This window comes from Pygocentrus nattereri, chromosome 10, assembly GCF_015220715.1.
Source record: "Pygocentrus nattereri isolate fPygNat1 chromosome 10, fPygNat1.pri, whole genome shotgun sequence".
Taxonomy (NCBI): domain Eukaryota; kingdom Metazoa; phylum Chordata; class Actinopteri; order Characiformes; family Serrasalmidae; genus Pygocentrus; species Pygocentrus nattereri.
The window spans coordinates 6,182,620-6,207,139 of NC_051220.1; the positions used below are offsets into that span (position 1 = coordinate 6,182,620).

The 24,520-nt window shown below is 41.9% G+C and overlaps 1 protein-coding gene across 4 annotated transcripts in view; it reads right to left on the minus strand.

Annotated features, from left to right (window-relative positions):
* The window catches only part of dlgap2a (discs, large (Drosophila) homolog-associated protein 2a), a 431,171-nt gene that overhangs the window by 144,335 nt on the left and 262,316 nt on the right, over positions 1-24,520 (minus strand). For all 4 annotated transcript variants that reach the window (XM_017707804.2, XM_037541836.1, XM_037541838.1 and 1 more), the window contains one exon: positions 416-856. In XM_017707804.2, the coding sequence (XP_017563293.1) occupies positions 416-856 (441 nt within the window). The remainder of the gene's footprint in view (positions 1-415; positions 857-24,520) is intronic.

The window sequence follows — 24,520 nt, forward strand, 5'->3', positions numbered from 1 at the left end:
AGTGATAAGTAGACCATCAAAATACTTTTCACTAGGGGTGTAACAATTCACATAATGAACAATTCAGTTCAAAATGATGTCTACATTGCATTCTTGATCAACAAGATTATACTGTTGTGGTAACTTTACAGGACCAGGCAAAAATGTTCAGCAGTGGATCGGCGTACACCTTTGGGATGAGTTGGAGTGAACCAGATCTAATCACTAATGCTCTTGAGGCTAACTGCAATCAAACCCTCACAGCAATGTCCCAATATCTAGTTTAAAGCTTTTCTAAAAGAGTAGAAACTGTTACTACAGCAAAGGGGACAAACTCCCTATTAATAACCTTGATTTTTGAAGAACCACTGGTGCCTTCAGATGTTCAGACATACAGTGTAATGATAATGATACAATCTTCTCCTATTGCTCCTACCTGCACCGCTACCTCCACCTCCTCCTCCTCCTCCTCCACCTCCTCCACCTCCTCCGCCACTGTGAGCAGTGGAACCATCCTCCCGTGAACTCTCGTGATGTGAGCTGTAGTGCATCCTGGGGAAGGTGCTGCTGGAGACGTGGTCTGAAGCCATGGAGACGGGCATCACCATGCACTCGGAGTGGATGGAGCTCCGCGGCGAGCAGCGGTGGTGGTCCATGGGGCAGCTGTCCGTGGGGCTAAGCAGGTAAGACGAGCGGGAGTCCGAAATGCCATGCTGCAGGTGGTCCAGGGAGTGGTCACAGTCCGTCAGGCCGCAGGTGTGTCCAGGTGTGATGGTCAGCTGGGGACGGCCGCCTGATAGACCTTTCATATTCCTGGGAGGGGAGGGGTAGCTGTCTTCATCGAAGTACTGGATGGGGGACCATGAATACGGCTGGTCTGAGGAGAGAGAGAGAGAGAGAGAGAGAGACACTTTGAGTCCAAGTTGTCCTGCAGTAATTATTATTATTATTATTATTATTATTATTATTCAGCTGTCAGCTACACTTTCCAGTTTGCCTGTTTGTTTTGGTAAAACAACATAAACATGTAATTTGACTAATTAGGAATTATTCTTGGCTCAGCCGAAGCTCATTAGACATTAGACAAATACCTGCAAGAAACGATGCCCTCAAGGACAAAGTTAAATAGCTGTGCTGCAGTTAAATGGAACCGCAAGGCATGACGTTAAAAGAAAAGCATGTATGTGGGAAAGATGGTAGTATGCATATAGAAAGATCAGGCCATTAATCTACTGAATAATTGTAAAAAAGTCAAGGAGACATGCAGCGCTAGGGGAGTGCCAAGGTAAGGCTTTAAACTTTTTGAGCATTTAGCACTGGTGCTGTAAATGTTGCAAGTGTTGTAGCTAAAGTCAGAGATAAAATGACATAAATTTTATTACATACATTTTATGAGAGTGTTAGTCTGCTTGACAATCCCATTTAGCAATAAAAATGACTGAAGTGAGATGATAAAACATATATTGACAAAGCCTCCCTTTGGGGACAAAATTTGCAGTTGAAAAAGAAGTTTTAAAAATGGCAATAAATGTTATGGCAGTACACAGTATATCACAGTATTTCTAAAATCACAGCAATATCATGAATTAAGTATGATGATATCATCGTATCGTGGGGCCTTTGATGATTCCCACCCCTAGAGCATACTGGCAAAAGAAAAGACAGTAGGCCCTGCAGGGGCTGCTTCCATATCCAGAGACACAGTTAATCAAGCAAACAATAAACTCTTAAATCAAATTGTTGCTGGATTGTAATATGACACTTTAGCCCCAGACTGAGCAACTTTTGGGTAATGTGTAAACTGTGACACATTGTACTTTGTATTGTTCTCTAAAGTGTGTATTACCTGATGGACTACAACTACCAAGAACACTAGAAATTAGCCAGTTTGCACAACTACCTTTTGCACGTCTGCACTTTGCACAACACCACCACAGTAGGAAAGCTCACAAATAACTGGCTATAAGCAACTGACTACCATAACTACTTGGACTTGACAAGCTATTTGACTGGAGGACAGCCCTATCTGCAGTGCTAAACTATTCAGCACTCATTAGCACCCCTGAAAATTCAGAATCTTCTTAATATCTCATTTTCTCATTCACTTATGAACAGCAGTTGTCTGTACACAATTTTACGATCTGACCTGCCTATTGGTGCAGTTCTCCTGAAAATATGACATTTTTATAAAATCACTACATGACAAAAAAAAAAAACCTCAAGCTGAGCCCTCTTCAAGCCCTTCTCTGCACGGCTTTCAGCGGACAGCTAGCAGCTAGCGTTTCCATTTATCCAATGCAAAGTAAAATAATAGCCTATCATTTTGGCACTGCTGTGCCATCCGTCAAAGCCAGCTTTGGAGGGAGAGCAGTCTGAGGTGCGTCAGGAGCTGTCCTTGAGAGCCAGTGCTCCAAGATTAAAACGGCATTTTCTGGAATCTTTCAGCAAGGACGGACAAGGGGACCCTGGCTCTAACTTAATCAAAGCAAAAAGCGTTGCGTTTTGATCATGTCCACTTCCTTCTATTATGCCTCAGTTTCATTTTTTGTGTCTTTTTCGTTTTACATGCTGAGAGGTTATCTCAGGTGTTGAAAAACAGTTTTCAAGAGGAAGTAACATTGCAATACTAGAAAGAACAATATGAACAAGCAGCTCTGTCAACAGTCAGACTTAGCAGTGCCAGCACTGGAGTTCACAAAATACACTATGCCTACTGGAATGGGACATACATGCCAGTACACTTGACTAAATACCATCTAAAGTGAACTGGGCTAGTGAATTACATTCAGCATAAGATTAAAGCCCAATGCCATTTCACCTCTTGCCCCTACCACTAAGCCCTTAGCCCTCTGTTTTGCGCATTCATGTCTAGGGGTAGGGTGTCCCAATTTTTGTTGAGATAGAGGGGTAGGGTGAAGTGTTAGGGAGACATGGCCCTCCAAATGGAGGGTTTACAAAGGCTCACTCCAAACCGGCAAGATGGCTGTGCGAGTGACCAAACAAACCCACAAATGTGAGAATTTCCTGCGTTAAAAATACAATAAACATTGTATTATCTTAGTTTAGTGTCGTTTCAGTGTATTATGGTCATTTTCTAAATAACAGGCACAAAAAAATTACTAATAGCATGCTAATGTCTCGGTAGCTATCTAGCTAACTTTTCTGTTCCACCTTAAATAATCCAGCAGTTCTGACACCTAAAGCACCAGAATTTAACTGCTGCTCCGTTTAAGGTGGAATGGGAAAATTTTAACATGAAGCTGGAGAATAGCTGACTTCAGCAACATATCACCAAAGAATTAATGGTGAACGATAATAAATAACTATCTTATACCCTCTTTGAAGGCGTATGATGCCCTAAATGTAACTAAAGCCCAGCAGTGAGGAGCTGAACTTTCCCCTCCTCTGCGGTCACTGCAGACGGGCAGGGTCGCCTACAGAGCAGCGCTAGAAGCTGTTAATGAAGTTTATTTTTTTTTTTAATTTGAGGGTCCCATTTCACGGGGCAAGATTTCAACCACTACCCCTTGTAACTCAGTTCCAAGGGGTTAGGGTGACACTCAAAAACAATGGGTAGGGGTAAAAAAGAAGAAATGCGATTGGGCCTAAGTGTGTTTATTAATCTGATAACTGTGGAAAATCAGATTTGTCAGTAATCCATTCAATGTCTTTACATACACTTGAGCAATCAGATAATGGGAAAAGTCCAGGTCTATGTGAGTCAGACAGTAATCAGATTTCTGCTTTGCAACTGGCCAATAAACTTCAAGAAGAAAACACTGACGTAAACATGTCTTAAATTCATCAAGCATGTAGTTGGTTTTAGCATCCCTCCAAATGTGTTTTACATTGATGGCATTTTGCAGACACTCCAGAGCAACTTATAGTTTGATCATTTTACACAGGTCGGCAAAGGTGGTGTTAGGAGTCTTGCCCAAGGACTCTTATTGGTGTAGTGTAGGGTGCTAACCCAGGTGGGGATTGAACCCCAGTCTACAGCGTAGAAGGCAGAGGTGTTACCCACTACACTAACCAACCACTTTTTTACTGTTTCTGGGACAGCATTCTGTTTTTGCACATGCCCATACAGAGATCTAAGAAATCAGATTATGCTGCTTACATGACCACTTAAATAATCAGATAACTGTTGAAATCTATTGATATTTGCATGAGAAAGTAGATTGTGACACTTTCATCTCCCTGAGCAAGGCTTCATCACATTCTGAACACTTTTCTTCGTGAAGGTACACATGAAGACGCTACATTCGTGCACGAAACACTATTTTGAGAGGCTGAGAAAACTCACAGGTACGTCCTGAATATTCATGACACTCAGTGGAGCTGAGCTTAAATCTTTCTTCTGCAAACCACTAAATCCCTGACCTTCACAGGTAAATGTGAGCAAATACGGATCACGGATTACTGATATCCATGAAAGACAGAGGTCACACATCTTCTGCAAAGTTCTGCCTAGCTTTTGTAGAATCCTTTTAAATTAATCTAAAAATGTATATCTTGTTATGTAAATGAATGCAAACTTTACAAGTATGTGAAGATCTAGTATGGTAGTCAACTAGTATGTGCAAGTGAGCATACTGATGCCTGTACCATATTCTCATTAGCATATTTGTGGACGATGCTGTGTTTTGAAGGCTGGTCTGCTGGGCACCCAGCATGTACATGCTTTGTTACCAACTATACCAGCATCTTTTGTGAAACCAGAAGGATGTGTGTAGCCCCATGTTAGGGCTCCATTCTGGTGGTCCACACAAAGTCCAAATATAAGGGTTTAAAGTAGGTTAAAAAAGTAGGCTAACATTAAGGCCCCTATCTAATGTGAAACCAGGGACAAGTGGTGTGGGACCCCATGATACGGCCCCATGCTGGAAGGCCATACTAAGTCCTGTTATCAGCGCTTAGGATGTGGTTCCATCACGTGGCTCTAACTTCAGTCCCCGGTTTCATGACTGACTGGGGCCTCACTACAGGCAGCTCACAGTGGGTCCAACTGGCAGCCCACAGCGGCCCCACACTTGACCTACTTGGGCGTGATTGCTGGTTAACCTTTACTGATACCTTATAGTGCTCATTGAAGAGTTTCACTTGTTTTTTTTTCTTAGCATCAGATTAAAATTGTCAATAATGCAGGCTCACAAACTTTAACAACATAGGATAACACTGGTAAGTTGATCGATTACATGAAACAACAACATTTAAAATGTGATGCCAGATAAAATTATGAGGTGGTGTCTTTGCCAGCTTCAAAAATATCAAACAGACCACCAGGCCAGGACTAGCCTTCAGTGATCAATTGGTTATGTGGCATCACTGTGGCCTTAAAATTGTGACTGACCACACCACACACTTGATGACTAGCAGTAAAATTAAAGCCCTAAAATTTATTTGATCTTCTCTGGTGGCCGCCCATCGCACAGGGAGTAAGTATTAAGGACATTTTGCCCTCTTTATCGTATTAGCATTTAAATAGCAGCACTTCTACTGCAAGTGAGTCTGACAGACAGCAACTCGTGTCCTCATTTGGCTTCTGTAAGAGGACTTGCAAAACAAAGTTAATAGATAATCAAGCCAAGAACAGCCTTCAGAGCTAAATGGTACAAACTTCAGAGCTGGGAAAGCTTCAGTTTGAACAAGGAGTATAAAATCGCGAGGCTTTTGTGGATCTATTGTTCCGCATCGATAAGCTACTGCAAAGGCAGCAGTAGGAAAAACACAATAGAGGCAGCAGAGTGCCAATGTAACAACATCAGATTTGATTCATACTGACATATGAGGTGCTTCCTTCTCTGCATGGCTTCTTTTATTCCTCAGCTCTTTCTCTTCAACAGTGGAAAATGTTTGTTGGTGGTACAAGTGTTGAGGCCTACTTACTGACTGTTAATTAAGTTTCCTCTTATGAATAATGTTACAATGTTGGTTTAACATTGTCTGTATTGTTTTAGCGAAGTCTTTCTTTCTTTGCCCTTTCGTTGCCTTTGCTCATAAAGTATAAAAATCTCAATCTCCGTCTAATAAAGCAAAGGATAAATAGTGAAAGGAAATCCAGCGCCAGAAAGCTAATGTCAACAACTTGTTCAGTTAAACCACATTTCAACAGAAAAGTATTAGCCAAAATGTCAGGCCGGGGTGGAGATTTGTCATTACATTCGCAAGTACTGGATGGTGTTGCGAAATGCAGCAGCGCTCTTCAGGTAATAAAGAATATTCGGCTGATTTTATCCCTCCAAGAACAGGCCTAGTGCATAAGAGCGGATTGGTGTGAAGTGGTTCATTGTGGAAGCCATTCCTGATTCAGATCTCTTTACAGTGGTGGTGATAGGAACCAGGGGTCATAATATCTGCATCACAAATACAGCCATTTTATTTACCATCCAAAACAACCAGTGTCTCATTAGTTTTTCTATGCTGGTAATGGTAAAACTGAAAATCTGAAAAAAGATTCTTTGGGGACCTTTTTGCCTCACAACATCCTCTGTGTACCTTTCCACCATGAATATACTTCAAAATTTGTTTTGCACCAAAACACCAATTCACCAAACTCTCAAACAAAATCTCAACACATAAAACTGTAATAAAAATGCATATAAGTGCTTTTGCACATATTCACTTTAAGATTACAAGTTCCGGACGTCTGGTTCCTATCACCGCCACTGTGAACCATTCTGACTCTGTAAGCTTCTCTGAATGCAGAAATTCTGAAAAAGTGTTGGAATTCCTCTTTAAAGACAGCAAAGTCACCTTAACAGAGGCCCGAAAAATGCAGAAGAAGAAGAAAATTGGGCAGACTCCAGTCTCAGCAAGCATGGACATTTTGTCTTTTGTTCCAAACCCTCCCTGGTGGCTAATTAAGGTTCGGAGAAACTGTTGACCCGTAATGAGTTTTTTAGGTGGGGTCAGCGTCCACCTTAATGAAGCCAAAGTCATCCTGAACTTGCAAGCCACTGAAAAGTGAGCAACTTTGTTCTATTGGCACATTTATTTATATGTAATCGCTCAAAGCCTCACATGGTGGAAAGAGTTCTGAAAATGCCTACTAAAAATCTCCTGTTCCTGCAGTGATAACTCCCTGAAATACAAGAGAAAGTGGTGATAAAGTACATCAAGTAGGAGTAATTAAGTTATCGAGTCATTACTTTAAGCCATCTGCCTCAAAGAAAGAGATTCAGTACTTGTGGTTTCACTGGGCTAGCTGCCTAAGCTAACTCATTAGCGTTCCTTCAACATTAGCTTACATTAGCTACATTAGCTAGCTAACGGGCACTCAGACTGGAACATATAAACAACAGCATCGGGTTTAACGTTGAGCTATTGTGCTTGTTACTGTTAAAATATGAAAAAAATAAGGAATTAGTAAAAGGACATACTAGCTATTTAGCTAAGATAAGTTAGCAAGCCAGCTAATTGCTTCCTCAGGCTGACTCGGCTGTGCAAACCGGCCTTTTTTTACACTTAGTAGTTTATGATATTGCCAAGTTGAATACTTTATACCAATAAACTCCAGGAAAAGGCTCTTTTTTATTGAACAGAGTTTATTTTTTGCATTCTTGCACTCTTAAAATGTATTTTTTGGTCCATTATTAATAAGAGTAAGTGCTTAACTTTCAGAATATATTTTCTATATTTATTTTCTCACCCCAGGCTAGTCATTTTTAGTCATTTTAAATAATGACTCTCATTTTCAGATGAACACTTCTGGCTACATAATCTACTAAAAACTATTATCACCAAAATGACTGAATAACAGGATTGAAACTAGCAGGACTGGTAACTATTTATAACCATATACTTTACATAAATAAAAAAAATACATAAATGCATACACATATATATTTTTCTAACTAAAATTTTGGTAAGAAGGTTCAGTGATCAAGCTTTACACATGCAGCCAAATCAGTTTTTGTATAAATTGAGAAAACAGACAAGAATCTTCTTTGACAGTTGCCTTGGCTTCCTGTTAGTTCTAGGATTAAGTACAAAATCATTCTTCTTACCTTCAAGGCTTTACATGGTCTGGCTCTAACATTCCTTTCTGATCTCGATTCTTTATATTGTCCCTCTCGTGGTCTCCAATCTTCTAAATCTGGACTCCTCACAGTTCCCTCAACTAGACTTTCTACTATGAGTGGCAGATGTTTCAGTGCTGCAGCCCCCAAACTCTGGCATTCTCTACCTTCCACTCTTCGTGATTGCTCTTCGCTGTCTTCCTTCAAATCTCAGCTAAAAACCTTCCTTTTTTCCTCTCCGTAGTCTTGTTTTTTCTTTTTTTTTTGAAACGATGTAAAGCATCCTTGGGTTGGTTCAGAAAACTGTATGATTCCTGTATTTATCATATTAACTGGAATGTTCTGTTTTTTTACAGGTTTGGGGAGCAGGGTTGTGCATTAAATGTGGTACAAGTTGAAATGACTTTTTTGGTTAAATTAAATTAATGAATAGACAGTAATTACTATTTTAACATTAAATTGCTTCGAAATTAGATAAAACTGTAATTATGGTCCGACTGGAAGATTTGAATTGATATAGTTCATAGAGAAGTTCAATGTCAGTGAGGTGGGACAGCCCCAAATCACCATTTTAAAGGTCAGTACAGAACCTTTATGTGTTTGGGAATCATTTAAATGCTAATGTCAATCAGTTTCTTATATGTTAAAGTACAGATCCATTCACTTTTAACAGAAATGAAAAACAGCAGTCACTTTACTGCTTTCAAAAAGGGAAAGGGACATAAATTGAACTATACTCACAGAAAGTGCCAATAAACCCCAGTACAAATAAAAGTACTGTTACTGACTCAAAAATACCAGTAGAAATGTACTGAAGTTCTAGAACTACAGTAGTTGCAATTCTTCACTTTCCAATCTACTCGCCACATTATAACCTTAATATAGTATTGAAGAAAGAGGGGCAATTTAGTCTACTGGGGGGGACAAGGCCAATCTCTACAAACTCTTAGAACAAAAAGCAGCACTTTGTCCAAACTCCTGCTTGATGGGCACAGGGTCAGTAAACAAGGCGATCAATAAGGGCTGCTTGATTATCCATCTCCCCAAAGGTTAAGTGGCGTCTCCTAGGAATGCTGGCTTTTTATTAGAAAATCAAAGAGGGGAAATCGTGTCCTTAACCCCCGGGGACAGCATCAGAGACCCGGGCTATTGGATTTGGATCTGGTCAGTAGATAAAGCAAACAGGGCCAGCAGACATTGCCAGTGGTGCCCACACAGAAGGAGTGGAATGATGTTCTGCTGGTATATTTGCAAAATCTTTTGTTTTGCTAGATAGCGACAAATACTTTACTAGAAATAACCTCAAGTACTATAATTTAATTCTACTCTGCCTCTTATGTTGCATTCAACTACAGCCCTGTGTGAAAAAATAATTGCCCCCTTAATTCCTCAATCAACCAAGTAACGCTTAGAATCCGAAGCCCTCATTTTGTGGGCAATATGCTTAATTGTCTAGCTTTCACAGCTTCTTAACTTCATAACCGCTTAAGCTACAGGCATGATGCACATGCAAATTACTGTTAAATCTAAACATCACTCAAATAGGGCCTCTTCAGCAATGTGAAGAAGGCTAAGAGGTCTCAACCTGCAACACTGTAACACACCAGTGAGCTCACCCTGAGTCAAGATCCAAACTCATGACCCTCGGGAACACTACAGCAATGGACAATAGGGTGAAAGGTGCTACTCGGAAACTAAAGGAGCTAAGAGCTGGGAAAATAAACTGGTCATAGAATTAATTAAAAAGGGAATGCAGTAAACAAACACAAATATTGATACCAAGCATAGCCAGAGCAGCATGCACATGAACTCAAGACTGAGTGCCAAGCAGCGTGTGAGCACCACTTAAGTAGGGTGCCCACAGCTGCTACTGCTCAATCCTAATTGCTCAGTCCTGGCTCTCCGACCCCTCTTAGCACTTGGAGGTAGCCTAACAGGCTAGCACACAATGTCACAATCTAAATAAATTCCAGAAGTCCTCCTCTGATGGGGCTGAATTAAAGCAATTTTGCATAGAAGAGTGGGCTGAAATATCTCCACAGCAATATGAAAAATCTCCAGTTTCCAGTTATAGGACAGGGTTTGGTTGCAGGTGTACCTACTAAAAGTGGCACAATTGGTTATTGAGTTTAAGGGGGGCAATGAGTGTCTCTTAAGGGTGATAAAGGTGTTGCAAAACCTTTTTCTTTCAATAAAATGTTTTCTGCTTTTCAATGTCCACTTCCAAGTGAACCTGAACGCAGATTTGTCTCATTATGTAGTTCGTCCAGATGTACAATGATGGAAGACAATTTGAGGCCTTTTCCCTCCAGACCACAGCACCACGTGAAGTTCAGTGAAGTTATGGCGAATGAGAGGAGTGAGACCCCTGAGATAGAAGAGCTATATCTGAAGGAAAAAAAAAAGCTGATGAGACATAAGCTTTTAAATGCTCAGTGCCGAGTCAGCAAGACGAATGCCTCACAGGGGAGGGGAGGGAGCATTTATTTATTTATTTATTTATTTTATTGTGCAGAGCTTTTTTTACATCAAAATGCCCTTCAACGTGGAGCGCCGTGACGGAGACTTGTGCCATTATGGGGCCTCGCATTCTTGAGTGCGGCAATAATAAAATAGCAAAGTAAATGTTTATTAGGGAGAAAAATGTGCATCTTTTTTCTCTTAAAGAAACAGTTTCACCACAAATGCAAACAGGGCTAAGAATAAATAAAAGCCTTTGGTGTAATTGCAACTGTTTACTGCTAAATGACCCCAAATGGCCATCATTTATTATTAGCCCTGTTAATACTGTCAGCACTTTTTTGGGTGAGGCACTCCTTTAAGGCCTGAGGGAGGATGTACAATGTAGCTGACCTTCCCAGAAAGAGACTTAGACTCAACACAAAGAGAGCAGCTGTCCAGGTGGGCAACATTTATGACAAAAATGAACCTTGCGTTAACAGCTTGCTGAGGTACACTGGTAAGAAAATAATCATTTCTGCCCTTAATCGAACTTTAGCGGTCAGTATCACTATATCACTACTTTCATCAAAGTTTTATGTTTGTTATGACTCTCGAGCTAGCTACCAATCAGGGCCCAGCGGTCACTTTGTTTAGAGCTGGTTTTGACCTGTTGGTCATACCGACCCAGTGCAGCACGCGGTTCAACGTCAGCGCAGCAGCGTAAAACTTTGGGAGAGTCTGTTCAACATAAATGATGAACTAACCTAACTTTGTGTAAATAGAGCACAATATAGAAATATGTCCACATATGCAGTCGAGACTGACGCGGCTTTTTTCTGAATTTCTACAAACACCATTTCATTTTATAGTAAATGAGTTTGGGCTGGTTTATGTTTATGAACAGACGCCTACAGATCAACATAGTAAAGGAGCTCATCTGTGATCCTGAGTTTAAAGCCAGTTTTTATTAAACTTAAACTTGGAACTAAGTTGTAAATAAATCTGAAACTGAAACTTTGCTTGTGTGTAAAAAGTGATTTCAGAGCCACTCGGTTCTCCCTGATGGAAACTGTTTACCTTCAGTGTTTTGAGCTTATGATCATTTTAATAGATGCCAGCGTCACTAATTAATGACGTTCTATTAAAAGACTGGTTTACCAAGAGAGACGCTGGAGGACTTTCACCTGAAATGAGTTCATGAAGCCAGTCTGGATATAAAAATGATAACAGGACATCAGAGCCAGAATTACTCTTTTAGTACTTTTACTTTATACTTAAGTACTTTTGAAGGTAAATACTTTAGTACTTTTACTCAAGTGGAGGTCTAAAGGGAGGAACTTCTACTTTTACTGGAGTGATATTTTACTTTGGGTATCTCTACTTTACCTTAAGTACGTGATTTTTGTGCTTTGTCCACCACTGATGTTTATGCAAAAATCAAGCTATGGTAGCACCTTATTTTCCTTGAAACACTGCATTATGTCAGTCTGCTATCCAGAATAAAAAAGCTAACAGTATTGTTAAGGAACTGCAACAGCTTTCAGGAGTTAAGTAGACTAATGCTTAGCATGACCAGCTTTCTAGGAACGTATTAGGAACACAGCGACTATTTTTGTCTGAGTGGACATGAACTGATGCTTTGAAAATGAGATTTGCTTTTCCTCCTCTTCGCACAGGGCACATGGGGTGAAAGCAGGCGCTCAGAAGCCTTTCAGGCCTTGGATGAGGCCTGCGCTGATTGGTGATGTTGCATCAGCACCTTTGGAGATTTGGGAAGCGCGCTATGGCGCTGCTGGCTGGACACTCCTCGCTTAAGGGCTTCCTGTTACCGTTGCCGCCTCCTATAGTGTCTGTATTCACACGCAGCTCAGGCTCGGCTGAATGAAGACAAATCCCTGTAGCCTGCTGCGTGCTAACAGCATGATATGGTGCAATCAGCTACCTACACCTCCAACTACCTGTCAATTCTTCTCCTCCTCTCTGCCTCACTGTCTCTCTGCCTGTCTTTTATCCCCTTTCCTTCCCTCTCTCTCTGCGGGGGGTGAGCAGGGAGAAGGTTTATTGCTGTGACACTGTCACTATAATGACAGCTCCAGATAGCGAAGACAGATGAATCTATTCAGCTAAAAAATGGCGCTTTTTTTTTTTTTTTTTTTTACACAAGTGGTCCCAACCATGCATGCCGTGAGGAAAGGGAACAATGAGATCACGTTTTTGTCAACAAATCCTTCAGAGTAACTTCAGCAAATGGTGGAGGTTATGACGTTAGCTAGCTTAACACAGCTGAAGCCAGTGTATTACTAAAAACCTCCATTATACACTCAAATTTAGACAAAATGTAAGCCTCAAACATGCTAAGTGCAGATAAAAACAGCCAGGCAACACAATGCAAACACACATCCGTGCTGTACAAACCCAGCATGCACTATTGCATTCTTTTTGCACTACCACTTGCACAGTCATCACAGTCCCTAAGCCCATATGAGCTATTCTAAGGCTGTGTTTAACTTGCTGGATAACTAGATATGACATTCAATGAGACCAATACAGCTACAGTTTCTCATTAGGTTGAATAAGATTTCTGCCATACTGGGCTGTTTCCATGTATAAGCAGTATAAGAGGTTATTTAAGGTTCCTGAGCCAATAATGACTAGCGCAGAGTTAAGAAGATCCAAAATCTAACCACCTTGGGAGCCACAACATTTTATGTCCATTTTACTATCTTGGCTGTAAATATGTCTCAGTATGTGCTGACGTCCTAGTATAGACTAACAAATGTAATCTTATATAACAAACACGCAGACTTTGCTCTGCTTTAAACTTTAGCTCAGTTATAGCTGCTTTTCTCACATCTCCAGCAGGAAACTTTTCCTCAAAAATAGAAAAACTTCTTGTAAAGTTTCTCTCAACATTCCATTCTTTACGAGACTGAAGTCAGCTCTACACTCACCAGCTTTTTGTTCAAATTTTGCCGTTGCACGTAAACGGTGCCTGAGTCGGCAGAACATAACTGCAGCACCATTTAAGGTGGAACGGGAAAATTCCAATGAGGAACTGTCTTCAGCTTCGCAACTTTTTAGTGTTTGACAGTTTCTCGTTGAAGATTAAACGTGACAGGAAACCAGATTGAGTGCTTACGAATGCAAATACGTTCATTCATCTCCAAATGATTGATGTTTACTCCAGAGCTACAGGTTGCCGACCCCTGTGACAAGTACAGTGTAATGTGACCTACATCCCCTTTCCAAACAACTCATCTGTTTACTTCCAGAGCCTGTAAACGTTTATCGCCACATTGTAGTCATCATAGTAAAAGTATATCTTCTCAATGATGGCAAAAATCTGTAAAATTACAGCCAAATTACTGTGAATTTCTTAGAAATATTGTTTCACTAGTTCAACTAGTTTTTCCGACATACAGTGTCATCCAAATAAATCATCCAAATAAATGCAAATGTCAGTGCAAATAAAAGGTGATAAGTCTGGAAAGCACAAAGCGAGCTCCATAAAGACGTGGTTTGACAAATGTAATGTAAAAGAACTCCAGTGGTCTGCACAGAGCCCTGTTCTCAACCCCACCGAACACCTTTGGGATGAACCTGAATGTCAGGCCTCCTCATCCAATATCAGTGCCTGACCTCACAACTTCTCTTTTGACTGAACGGGGACCAATTCCTTCAGACACAGCCCAAAACCTTGTGGAAACCCTTCCCAGAAGAGTGGAGGCTGTTATAATCCTCAAGGAAAGGATGTCGAGCTCACATCTCATATCAGTGTGACCAGGTGTCCACATACTTTTGTCCATGTAGTGTTTGTCTTGTTACATGCCAAAGACCAGAAAGCGTCTTATATTGTTTCCTTTTCAAAATGAATCATTATTTATGTTCTATTCTTGTAGACAAAGGACTACGATTGGGGTTGGAGGGTTGTTGGTCCCCCAAACTGGCTCTTTTACCAGCGTTCTGCAAAACTTGTCCAACTTAGCAACAGCAGCTACAAAACAGAGCTTTTGGGGCCAGAGCATGGATAGGTGAATGGAATAATTACTAAGATAATTATGCAAAATATCACTGAAATGAGGGCAGCAATGCTAGGCTATATCCACAAGATGGGAAAAAAAGACCCAGCAAGATGGAGGCGTTGTTATCGGTGCTAACGCACTGCTCTTAACAGCCAATCCCTTGCAGAAATGCCTGTCACAGCAGGCCTATTCTTTTTCTTTTTAAATTAATCTCACTTCATTGGAGAAAGTCGCATCAGCAGAGCAAGGGCGCTCTTTCTCTCCGCAGTGAGATTACGCTGGTTCGATAAGCGCACCGGGCTAGCGTTCAAGTGCTTATCGCATAAAGGAGTGAATTAGCAGCGTCGCAACGAAGCAAGTCATTCCGTTCCGGCTTCTTCTCTCCAACGGCTGCTGCAGCGCGGCTAAAGACGGAAGCCGCGGCACGGCAGAGAGGAAACGGAAAGAGGATCTGTGGGTTAACGCGGTTTAGAGAACGTGGAGAGGGGGCTTATGGACTACAGAGATAAGAGTAGGCAGAGACATGTTTTAGGCCGTAATTCACAAAGGCATACTCTCTCTCTCTCTCTCTCTCTCTCTCTCTCTCTCATTTAAACTGGCCTGCATGTATTGTCTGTATCTCGAAGAAATTAGTAGTTTAGACAAGAATTACGAGCAGCTCAAATGTCTCCAGGCATTTTTAAAGAACTTAATATTTGATATATTCTTGGGTCTAAAAACATCACGGCTAAGTCGGACATTTATTTATGCTTTTATGCACATTTGGAATGGCGTAGGAGGACGAGTCGACACGTGACGAATTACTTTACTGTACCGTGGGTGAGAGATGTTTTGTGAAGCAGGTTCGCACCCACTCAAATGCACAAAGAGTGAGCAGCGGTGGTGGATGGGGGGGGGGGTGTAAGGCAGTGTAGCGCCTTGCCATAGGAAAGCCCTTTATGAGTAATTCACCTACGTAACCTTCAAGGACTTGTAGGCCAGGCTTTCAAAAGGGCTTAAAATAAGATGAACAGTTGCCATGGTGACCAGCACGCAAACTTCTTTTTCTGCTGCTGTCCCCATGGCTTTCAGAGGCGAGGTCATAGTTTCATATCTTTATGTAAACTAGTATATTTTGTTACACCTGACAGACGGGAATGTGGACTTACCCTAGGGGGGAACTGCGGATCAGGGGGCTTGATTCTCCCCCATATGTAAGAAGACCTAGAACAATCTGTATGCATTCGTAGAGTGACACAAGACGTGTGTTTTTTGGTTATGTAGTCCAGTACATTGGATTTGGAATGAAACGATGACTTGCCTGAGATTTCAGTGCAAATTTCCAGTTTTCATTCAAAGGTATTTACAGCTGCACCTGCTGTTTCATATAATAGGGACTGTAAGTAATCAGGTGGTTAGCTGCTCAGTTGCTTCTTGACCAGCTGTATTCTGTTTCTGCACAAGAGAGCTAACAAAATATCTAGAACAGCTTCAGTGGCACAACTGTACTAAGTGTTGGCCCCATTGCTGGGAGATCACACGTTTGATCCATGGTGATGCCAAAGTCTTCAAAGTCACCTGTTAGTTGAGGTAACCCAATTGGCAGTTAGCATTCTCCTCCAAGCAACAAAACGAATTTGCATTAGTGCACATACTAGACTTTACCCTCCCAGCTTGGTAGCATGAAGCTGAGGAGCACCTTGCAGGCATTTGCAACTGGCAATAACTACATTGGGAAGAGAATTAGTCTAAAAAAATCTAAAAATACAAAAGAAGCTAAGCTCAAGAACAACAAAGCTATGTAAACAGACTTGGGACAAAGGCTTATGTTCACATGTGAAGAGGAACATGTACCAGAGTGCAGGAATAAAGCAAGTCTGGAGATAAAAACTGTTAATGATTCAAAACTCATATATGAAACATGGCGGAGGTAGTGCCATGATGGAGACATGGGCCTGTACAGCTACCGGCAGGACTGATCACTTGTCTTCATTTGTGATGTGACTGCTCAGGACAGTGAATTTGAAGGGGTTATTGTGCCAAAGTCGGCGACACTTCCCCTTGTAATAAGAAAATAACCAAACAAAGGAACAAGGATGTATTTTTCAGGGCCAAAAAGTGGACTTTTCTTGACTGGCCAAGACCCAACCTGAACCGCACTTGGCAGCACTTCACATCCTGAAGACAAGATTGAACACAATAAGCCCAATAAAAACAAGCAGAAAATGAAAATGGCTGCATTGCAGGCCCGACAGAGCAACACCAGAGAAGTGCCCGGTGATTTCTGTGGGACAGCACTTCAGACTGTCACTGAGTACTAAACATTTTTCCAAGATTAGGTTTATTTGTCTAATAATCCACTGAAAAGGAGGACTGGGTGTAGAAGAGGCTGCGATTTCTCTATGATTCACCTAATATAGTTATATACTCTTGAATTAAAGCTGACATTATGAATTTTGGCCTGATGTCCATAGTTACAGTTCATATCTAATGCTTTGCTGTACAGTGCCAAAACAACCAAAACTGTGTCCTTGTTCAGTTACTCACAAATTGCACTGTCCATTATTGACCTTTCTTGCAGGATCATGGACAACACCATAAACACTTCAGCTGCACAGACAGGCCAAGGATGCTGACCAGCTTTAACACAGCAAGCTCCACTGGCATTGATTTAGCCACTCTTCGTAATCCTCTTGCTTGGGCTTGCCCGAGGATGAATTCACAGAACAAGGAAAGCACTAGACCAATCGGTGTGGTTGTGCATGGACGTCCATGAGCTGCCCATCTGTACTCTAGCACCTTTTTTTCTAAATACTGTAACAGAAGCAGAATTTGCAAAATGAAGAGATCGTAATTTAATAGTGGTATAAATAAGTGGTCGCCAACCCTCCTCCTGGACATCTACCTGCCTGTAGCTTTCACCTCCGACCCAATCTAACATACGTCTTTCAGGATTTTGGAAGGCAATAGTTAGATGGACCAGGTGGTGTCGAATAGAGTTGATGCTGAAGTCTGCAGGAAGGTCTCCTGGAACAGATTTAATGACCACTGGTATAAATGGAGCTCCTGTGACTGTTACTAACAGGGCATTTATTGATAGTTTTCTCAAGACGTATACTGACCTCAACCCTTTTAACCATGATCAGTTTTCTACAAGTGCAGCTGTCCTGCATATTCTATAGATCAAGGCCAGGCAAACAAGTTTCACATACCTAAAACTCTGCCCACAAATGGATTCTTTCACAACAGCAACTGCAAAGCTGGACACTCATTCAACATAATGAGAAACTGTAGCACACAACTCTTTCTGTCAAAGTAGCCAGAATTGTGTGTGTTATAAATGTCAAATGGTATTTATTTGCAGGGCTAGATGGTCATGTTTTCATTGGGACTGGAAGATTTCCATCTTTATTTGTCTTGCTATGTCACCATCATCGAGTATCTTGACTGTTTAACCTTCTGCTTTTGCCGTAACGCTTGTATATGTAGCACGTATGCTGGGGAAAAAGTCATCAAAACCTTTTAAGCAGTAATTTTTAATCTATGGGTTGTGGCCCCGAAGTGGGCTGTGCTGGTCCGGCTAGGGGCCATTATTTTATAACCCCTTAAATGGCCAGGGTCCACCTTCGCTGCTGTCGGAAGAAAACCTCCAAAATATCTCCAAAATAGTAACTTTACAGGAGAAGAGAAAAACCTACTTCACTTTCAATGTAAGTCAATGGAACCAGAATGTTTCCCATGTCATTTTGGGTAATTTCTTTTAGGCCATTCATCATAAAATTTACAAACAATGTAAAGAGTAACAGATACTTCCAAATTATGTCAAAAACTGAAAAATGCCAAATATATATATATATAATCATGGACGTTGGCTTTTGAACTGTGTGCTAAACATTACAAGCTGGGCAGTCTTTATTTTGGAGGACGCAGTGTCTATTATTTCCAGAAAGACTTTCAAATCTTGATTCATCTGACCACAGGACACTTCTCCACTTCGCCTCAGTCCATTTTAAATGAGCTTGGGCCCAGAGAAGCTTTAGGCAGTGTTTCTGGATCCTGTTTATATATGGTTTCTTCTTTGCATGACACAGATTTAACTTGCATTTACGGATTGCACGGCAAACTGTGCCCAGAGACAATGATTTCTGGAAGTGTTCCTGAGTCCATGCAGTGATTTCAAGTACAGAATCATGCCTGTTTTTATGCAGTGCCGCCCGAGGGCCCGAAAATCACGAGCATCCAATATTGATTGTTGGCCTTGTCCCTTGTGCATAGGGATTTCTCCAGGTTCTCTGAATCTTTTGATGCTCACTGATTGGTAGCTATGATTATATTTTCAGTGCAAGTCGGATATTCCCTTTTTCATCTTACGAAGCTCTTCCAAACAGAATCTTTCAACCCTCACATCTACGAGTGAAGCTGCCACCAAAATGAAGAAAATATAGCAGTGATTATTGAGCGCTAGGCTTCCTGTGCATTAAAATAAAAACGAGCAGATACCGCTCTGTGTTGAACACTCAGAAGTCTGGTCTAATTGAGCTTTGAAGATGGACAATTTGAGCTTTTCAGCCTGACATCCTGCACTTGCTAGCAACCAAACAACATCAGCCATTCCATTAGATGTGTCAGAAAAAATTGTGGGCGGAGCTTGGATAGGTCAACCCTTTTAACTTTCTGTTCCTGATCCCACAGCTGACAAAAAGATGAGACAAAACCAGTAATTGTGTGGCCAGCGATGACCATCTGCACTGTTATGATTGCTGTTATTGTTCTCCATTGTTATTGTGCTGATACGTCCATGACTACTGTCCACATTTGACAGTTCTGGCAGTACCGTTACACAACGAGCCTTGCCAACGAAGCTCTTTGAATCAAGTGTCTCTCCTCTTCCCACTCAGCCCAGTCTAATGTGTGGGCTTTGTTCTAATCCAGCTCCCCTCCCTCACCCCCCTTTCCCCTGCCCACTGGAGCACAGAAGGCGTCATTAATGAGTATGGAGATGGAGCCGATAGGGGTTTGGCTCAGGCCCAACGTCTCCTGTAAAAAAGGCAGGAACGGCTGTGGAGAGAGAGAGCGAGCGCTAAATCATTCGCTCAGATGCTATCTTGGAGCTCTATCTGCTGTCCTGTCGGCCACCGCTATCGCTAATATCCAATATCTGATACTAAGCAGGCAACAGCTGCTGCCCTCTCGGATAATTATGAGTTCTTTCCTTTTCTTTTTCTTTCCATTGATGTTTGCAATATGGCATTCTGCTTAAATCACATAAACCCATATGGCACAAGATTTGATGAAGTTGTTGTGAAATCAGGGCAAATCGATAAACTCTTAAAGCTGAAAAATAAAGAGAAAGATGACAGTGTCTTGCAGAAAAATGAAGGTTTATTTTTCAGGTAAAAACCTTAAATTTCAGCCAAATCTGTTTATTACCACATCTGCACATGGTCTAATGCCACGTGTGACAGTTTCCTCATACTTAGAGCAAAACAGAACACCCAGAGGCTTAAAACTCACTTCAAACACAAGGCATTGGGCAACTGCTGGATTCTGTCAGTAAACCAACATTTGCATATCTTCTAAAATTCACTTTTTAAGGCTCTTACATATAACATGATACCTATATCATATGCCTATATATACCTATATCATTTGGGAGGCAGTCGTGGGCTGGAGGTTAGGGATCTGGCCCTGTGACCGGAAAGTTGCCGGTTCGATCCCCAGGGCCGACAGTCCATGACTGAGGTGTCCTTGAGCAAAACCCCAACTGCTCCCTGGGCGCCGTGGATAGGGCTGCCCACCGCTCCGGGCAAGTATGTGCTCACTGCCCCCTAGTGTGTGTGTTCACTAGTGTGTATGTAGTGTTTCACTTCATGGATGGGTTAAATGCAGAGGTGGAATTTCCCCGGTTGTGGGATCAAAAAAGTATCTCTTAACTTAATATGCAACTTTAGCAACTGTAAACTTTTTGCCCACCATTTTTCATGTGGCACTGATATGAACTGAAAAAAGAACGAAGGGTTGACACATGGGCACGTTCAAAGGCCACAATAGGTTCATTTACAGTCGAAATGGCCTTCAAGTCCAAGTTATTTTTTTAGGAGATGTTTCTGAGACGATTCTGAGTTCAAAAACGATAAACAGTTACAAGAAGAACCTCACTGAGAAAAGGAAGTGGACACAAAAGGAGAGCACTTGCATATGAAACAAATAAGCTGCTGATGTTCGCATCACCGGACATCAACATCCTTGAATGTGTTTTGCTTGCAGTGTGAAAGCAAAAAAAACAACCAACTTCTAAGACTGAACTTTGGAGATATAAGGAAAAAATAAGCCTGCAGATTTCTTTAAGGAACTGAAAGTGAGTCTCCTGAAAAGAAAGGAAGCTGTAAATGTAAAGAGTAGACTTAATAAATTATGATAAATGTGATATTATTTTTTATTTGTGTTATGTGTCTGTTCAATATCTATGTTTTCTGCTTAATTCTTAATGCTAAAATGTGTAACTTGTATATAAAGGACGTTGTGATTGGAAATGAAATGAACGCTATTGTCAGTACTGCATTATTATATTGTGTGCCAGCTTTGTAGGAGTCAGATTCTCAAAGAGCAGACATGGTTAAAATGTTTAATAAAAGGCAATCAAGAAATGAAGTACAAGAACAGGCGAGGGTTCATACACAGGCAAACGGGGCAATACTACAGGGGTAAGGGTGTCAAACACTGGAATTAAATGCTCAGTAATGCACAGGAGACTGATACAACACTTCACAAGGAGGTGGAGGAAATAAACAGGTAATACAGGAACATGAAAGTGACAACAATCAATAACCAGGTGAACTAGAGTGTGGATATAGTAGGTGCACTTTGTAGTTCTACAGTTACAGACTGTAGTCCATCTGTTTCTCTGATACTTTGTTAGCCCCCTTTTACCCTGTTTTTCAGCGGTCAGGACCCCCATGGACCCTCACAGAGCAAGTGCTATTTGAGTGGTGGATCATTCTCAGCACTGCAGTAACACTGACCTGGTGGTGGTGTGTTACTGTGTGTTGCGCTGGTCTGAGTGGATCAGAGACAGTGCTGGCAGAGTTTTTAAACACCTCAGTGTCACTTCTGGACTGAGAATAGTCCACCAACCAAAAATATCCAGCCAACAGTGTCCAGTGGGCAGCGTCCCGTGACCACTGGTGAAGGATAGGAGGATGACCAACGCAAGCTGTGCAGCATCTCTGACTTTACATCTACAAGGTGGACTGACAAGGTAGGAGAGCCTAATAGAGTGGACCGTTAGTGGACACAGTGTTTAAAAACTCCAGCAGCACTGCTGTGTCTGATCCACTTGATCCCCCTTTAACCCTGCTCTTCAGTGGTCAGGACCCCCATGGACCCTCGCAGAGGTACAATTTAAGTGGTGGATCATTCTCAGCACTGCAGTAACACTGACTTGTTGGTGGTATGTTAGTGTGTGTTGTGTTGACACAAGTGGATCAGACACAGCAGTGCTGCTGGAGTTTTTAAACACTGTGTCCACTAACGGTCCACTCTATTAGGCTCTCCTACCTTGTCAGTCCACCTTGTAGATGTAAAGTCAGAGATGCTGCACAGCTTGCGTTGGTCATCCTCCTATCCTTCACCAGTGGTCACGGGACGCTGCCCACTGGACACTGTTGGCTGGATATTTTTGGTTGGTGGACTATTCTCAGTACAGAAGTGACACTGAGGTGTTTAAAAACTCTGCCAACACTGTCTCTGATCCACTCAGACCAGCGCAACACACAGTAACACACCACCACCACGTCAGTGTTACTGCAGTGCTGAAAATGATCCACCACTCAAATAGCACTTGCTCTATGAGGGTCCATGGGGGTCCTGACCGCTGAAAAACAGGGTAAAAGGGGGCTAACAAAGTATCAGAGAAACAGATGGACTACAGTCTGTAACTGTAGAGCTACAAAGTGCAGCTATACAGTAAGTGGAGCTGATTAAATGGACACTGAGCGTTGAAACAAGGAGGTGGTCATAATGTTATGCCTGATATTTCAAGCATCTCATCAGGGAATTCAGCAGCTGCCCAATGGATTCTATTATAAGGGAGTTTCATTGAGTTTTTGTTCCATTTCTAAGTGCAGGGAAATGTTGAAAGCACTGTTTGTGTGAATCGATGGTACAACACAGATGAAAAAAATATTCCTTTAGGAGTCATTAGTAGTTTTTTTTTTCAAGTAACTACACAAACATTACTCAATAACTATGATAAAAGTGATAAATAAAGTATTTAGTTTTAACAGTGAGAAGCTGAAGTGTGGCTACACACACTATATACCAATGTATTTTATCCACAGCTCATGAAACCCACATGAATGTCATCAGAACGAGGAGTGTCTGGGTTTTAATGGCCGCTTTAGGCGCTAACAGTGTAGAAAAACAGTCCTATTGACCCAACCTGAGAACACTCCACACAAAAAAGAGGGGAATTTACCACATTAGAGCGAGCAAACAGCACACAGCGCTCCTCGAAAGCTCTCTCATAACCTTGTTGAGCTGTGTGCCGTTTCAAAGCTCTGTCAACACCACGCTCCAGCAAAGGACTTTCAGCACAAATAAAGTGCTGCTTCTGGACTGCAACAACAGAGGAGAGGGAGAAAGAACGGAAGGAGGAGAATCAGCAAACTTTCTAACATAAAAAGCTCTCAACGTTAGAGCTGAATAAGTGCTCTATTCTGCTTTACTGTGACTCCAACAAAGATCTGAACATCTAAAAGGCAACCATGAAGGTTTATCAGCTTTCCTGCCAGAAGTGGGGGGGGGGGGGGGGGGGGGGGGGGGGGGGGGCTGTTGTTAGGGGAGTGGGAGAAAGATGTATAGACTCAGCCTGGCCATCAAAACTGACCGCCACAGGTTGTGTGACCTCAGAGCTCTGGGCAGAGCTGCAATTCCTCTGTGTGTGGTTCAATCAGAAACATATTCTGTAAGAAAATGTGCAGCATCTCCCTCTGAGTTTCTACAGCAGAGAAACAAAAGACAGAAAAAATACATCAGAAAAACTACCCTACGTCTTGAAAGAGGAGAGTGGGCTGATCATGCAGGCAGAGATTTGTGCAGACTTCTCACAACCAACCAGTAAGGCAAGATATCAACTTTTTAAATTGTACATTTTTTGTAAACTAATTACTCTTTGTTATCTATAAGGAAATACATTCCTACTGTATATATACATGTATATTTAAAGATGTAGACATAACAAGTCTACAAGTGGCCTGTAGGGTTATGAAGTCAGCCACTGTGGCCTGCAGAGTTATGAAGTCACCCACTGTGGCCTGTAGGGTTATGAAGTCAGCCACTATGACCTGTCAGAGCATGAAGTCACCCACTGTGGCCTGTAGAGACATAAAATCATCCAGTGTGGCCTATAGGGGGCTTTCAGTCACCCACTGTGGCCTGTAGGGTTATGAAGTTACCCACTGTGGCCTGTAGGATTATGAAGTCAGCCACTGTGGCCTGTACGGTTATGAAGTTACCCACTGTGGCCTGTAGGGATATAAAATCATCCAGTGTGGCCTATAGGGGGCTTTCAGTCACCCACTGTGGCCTGTAGGGTTATGAGGTCAGTCACTGTGGCCTGTAGGGTTATGAAGTCACCCACTGTGGCCTGTAGGGTTATGAAGTCACCCACTGTGGCCTGTAGGGTTATGAAGTCACCCACTGTGGTCTGCAGGGTTATGAAGTCATCCACTGTGGTCCTCAGGGTTATGAAGTCACCCACTGTGGCCTGTAGGGTTATGAAGTCATCCACTGTGGTCTGCAGGGTTATGAAGTCATCCACTGTGGCCTGTAGGGTTATGAAGTCACCCACTGTGGCCTGTAGGGTTATAAAGTCAGCCACTGTGGTCTGCAGGGTTATGAAGTCATCCACTGTGACCTGCAGGGTTATGAAGTCACCCACTGTGGCCTGTAGGGTTATGAAGTCATCCACTGTGGTCTGCAGGGTTATGAAGTCATCCACTGTGGCCTGTAGGGTTATGAAGTCATCCACTGTGGCCTGTAGGGTTATAAAGTCAGCCACTGTGGTCTGCAGGGTTA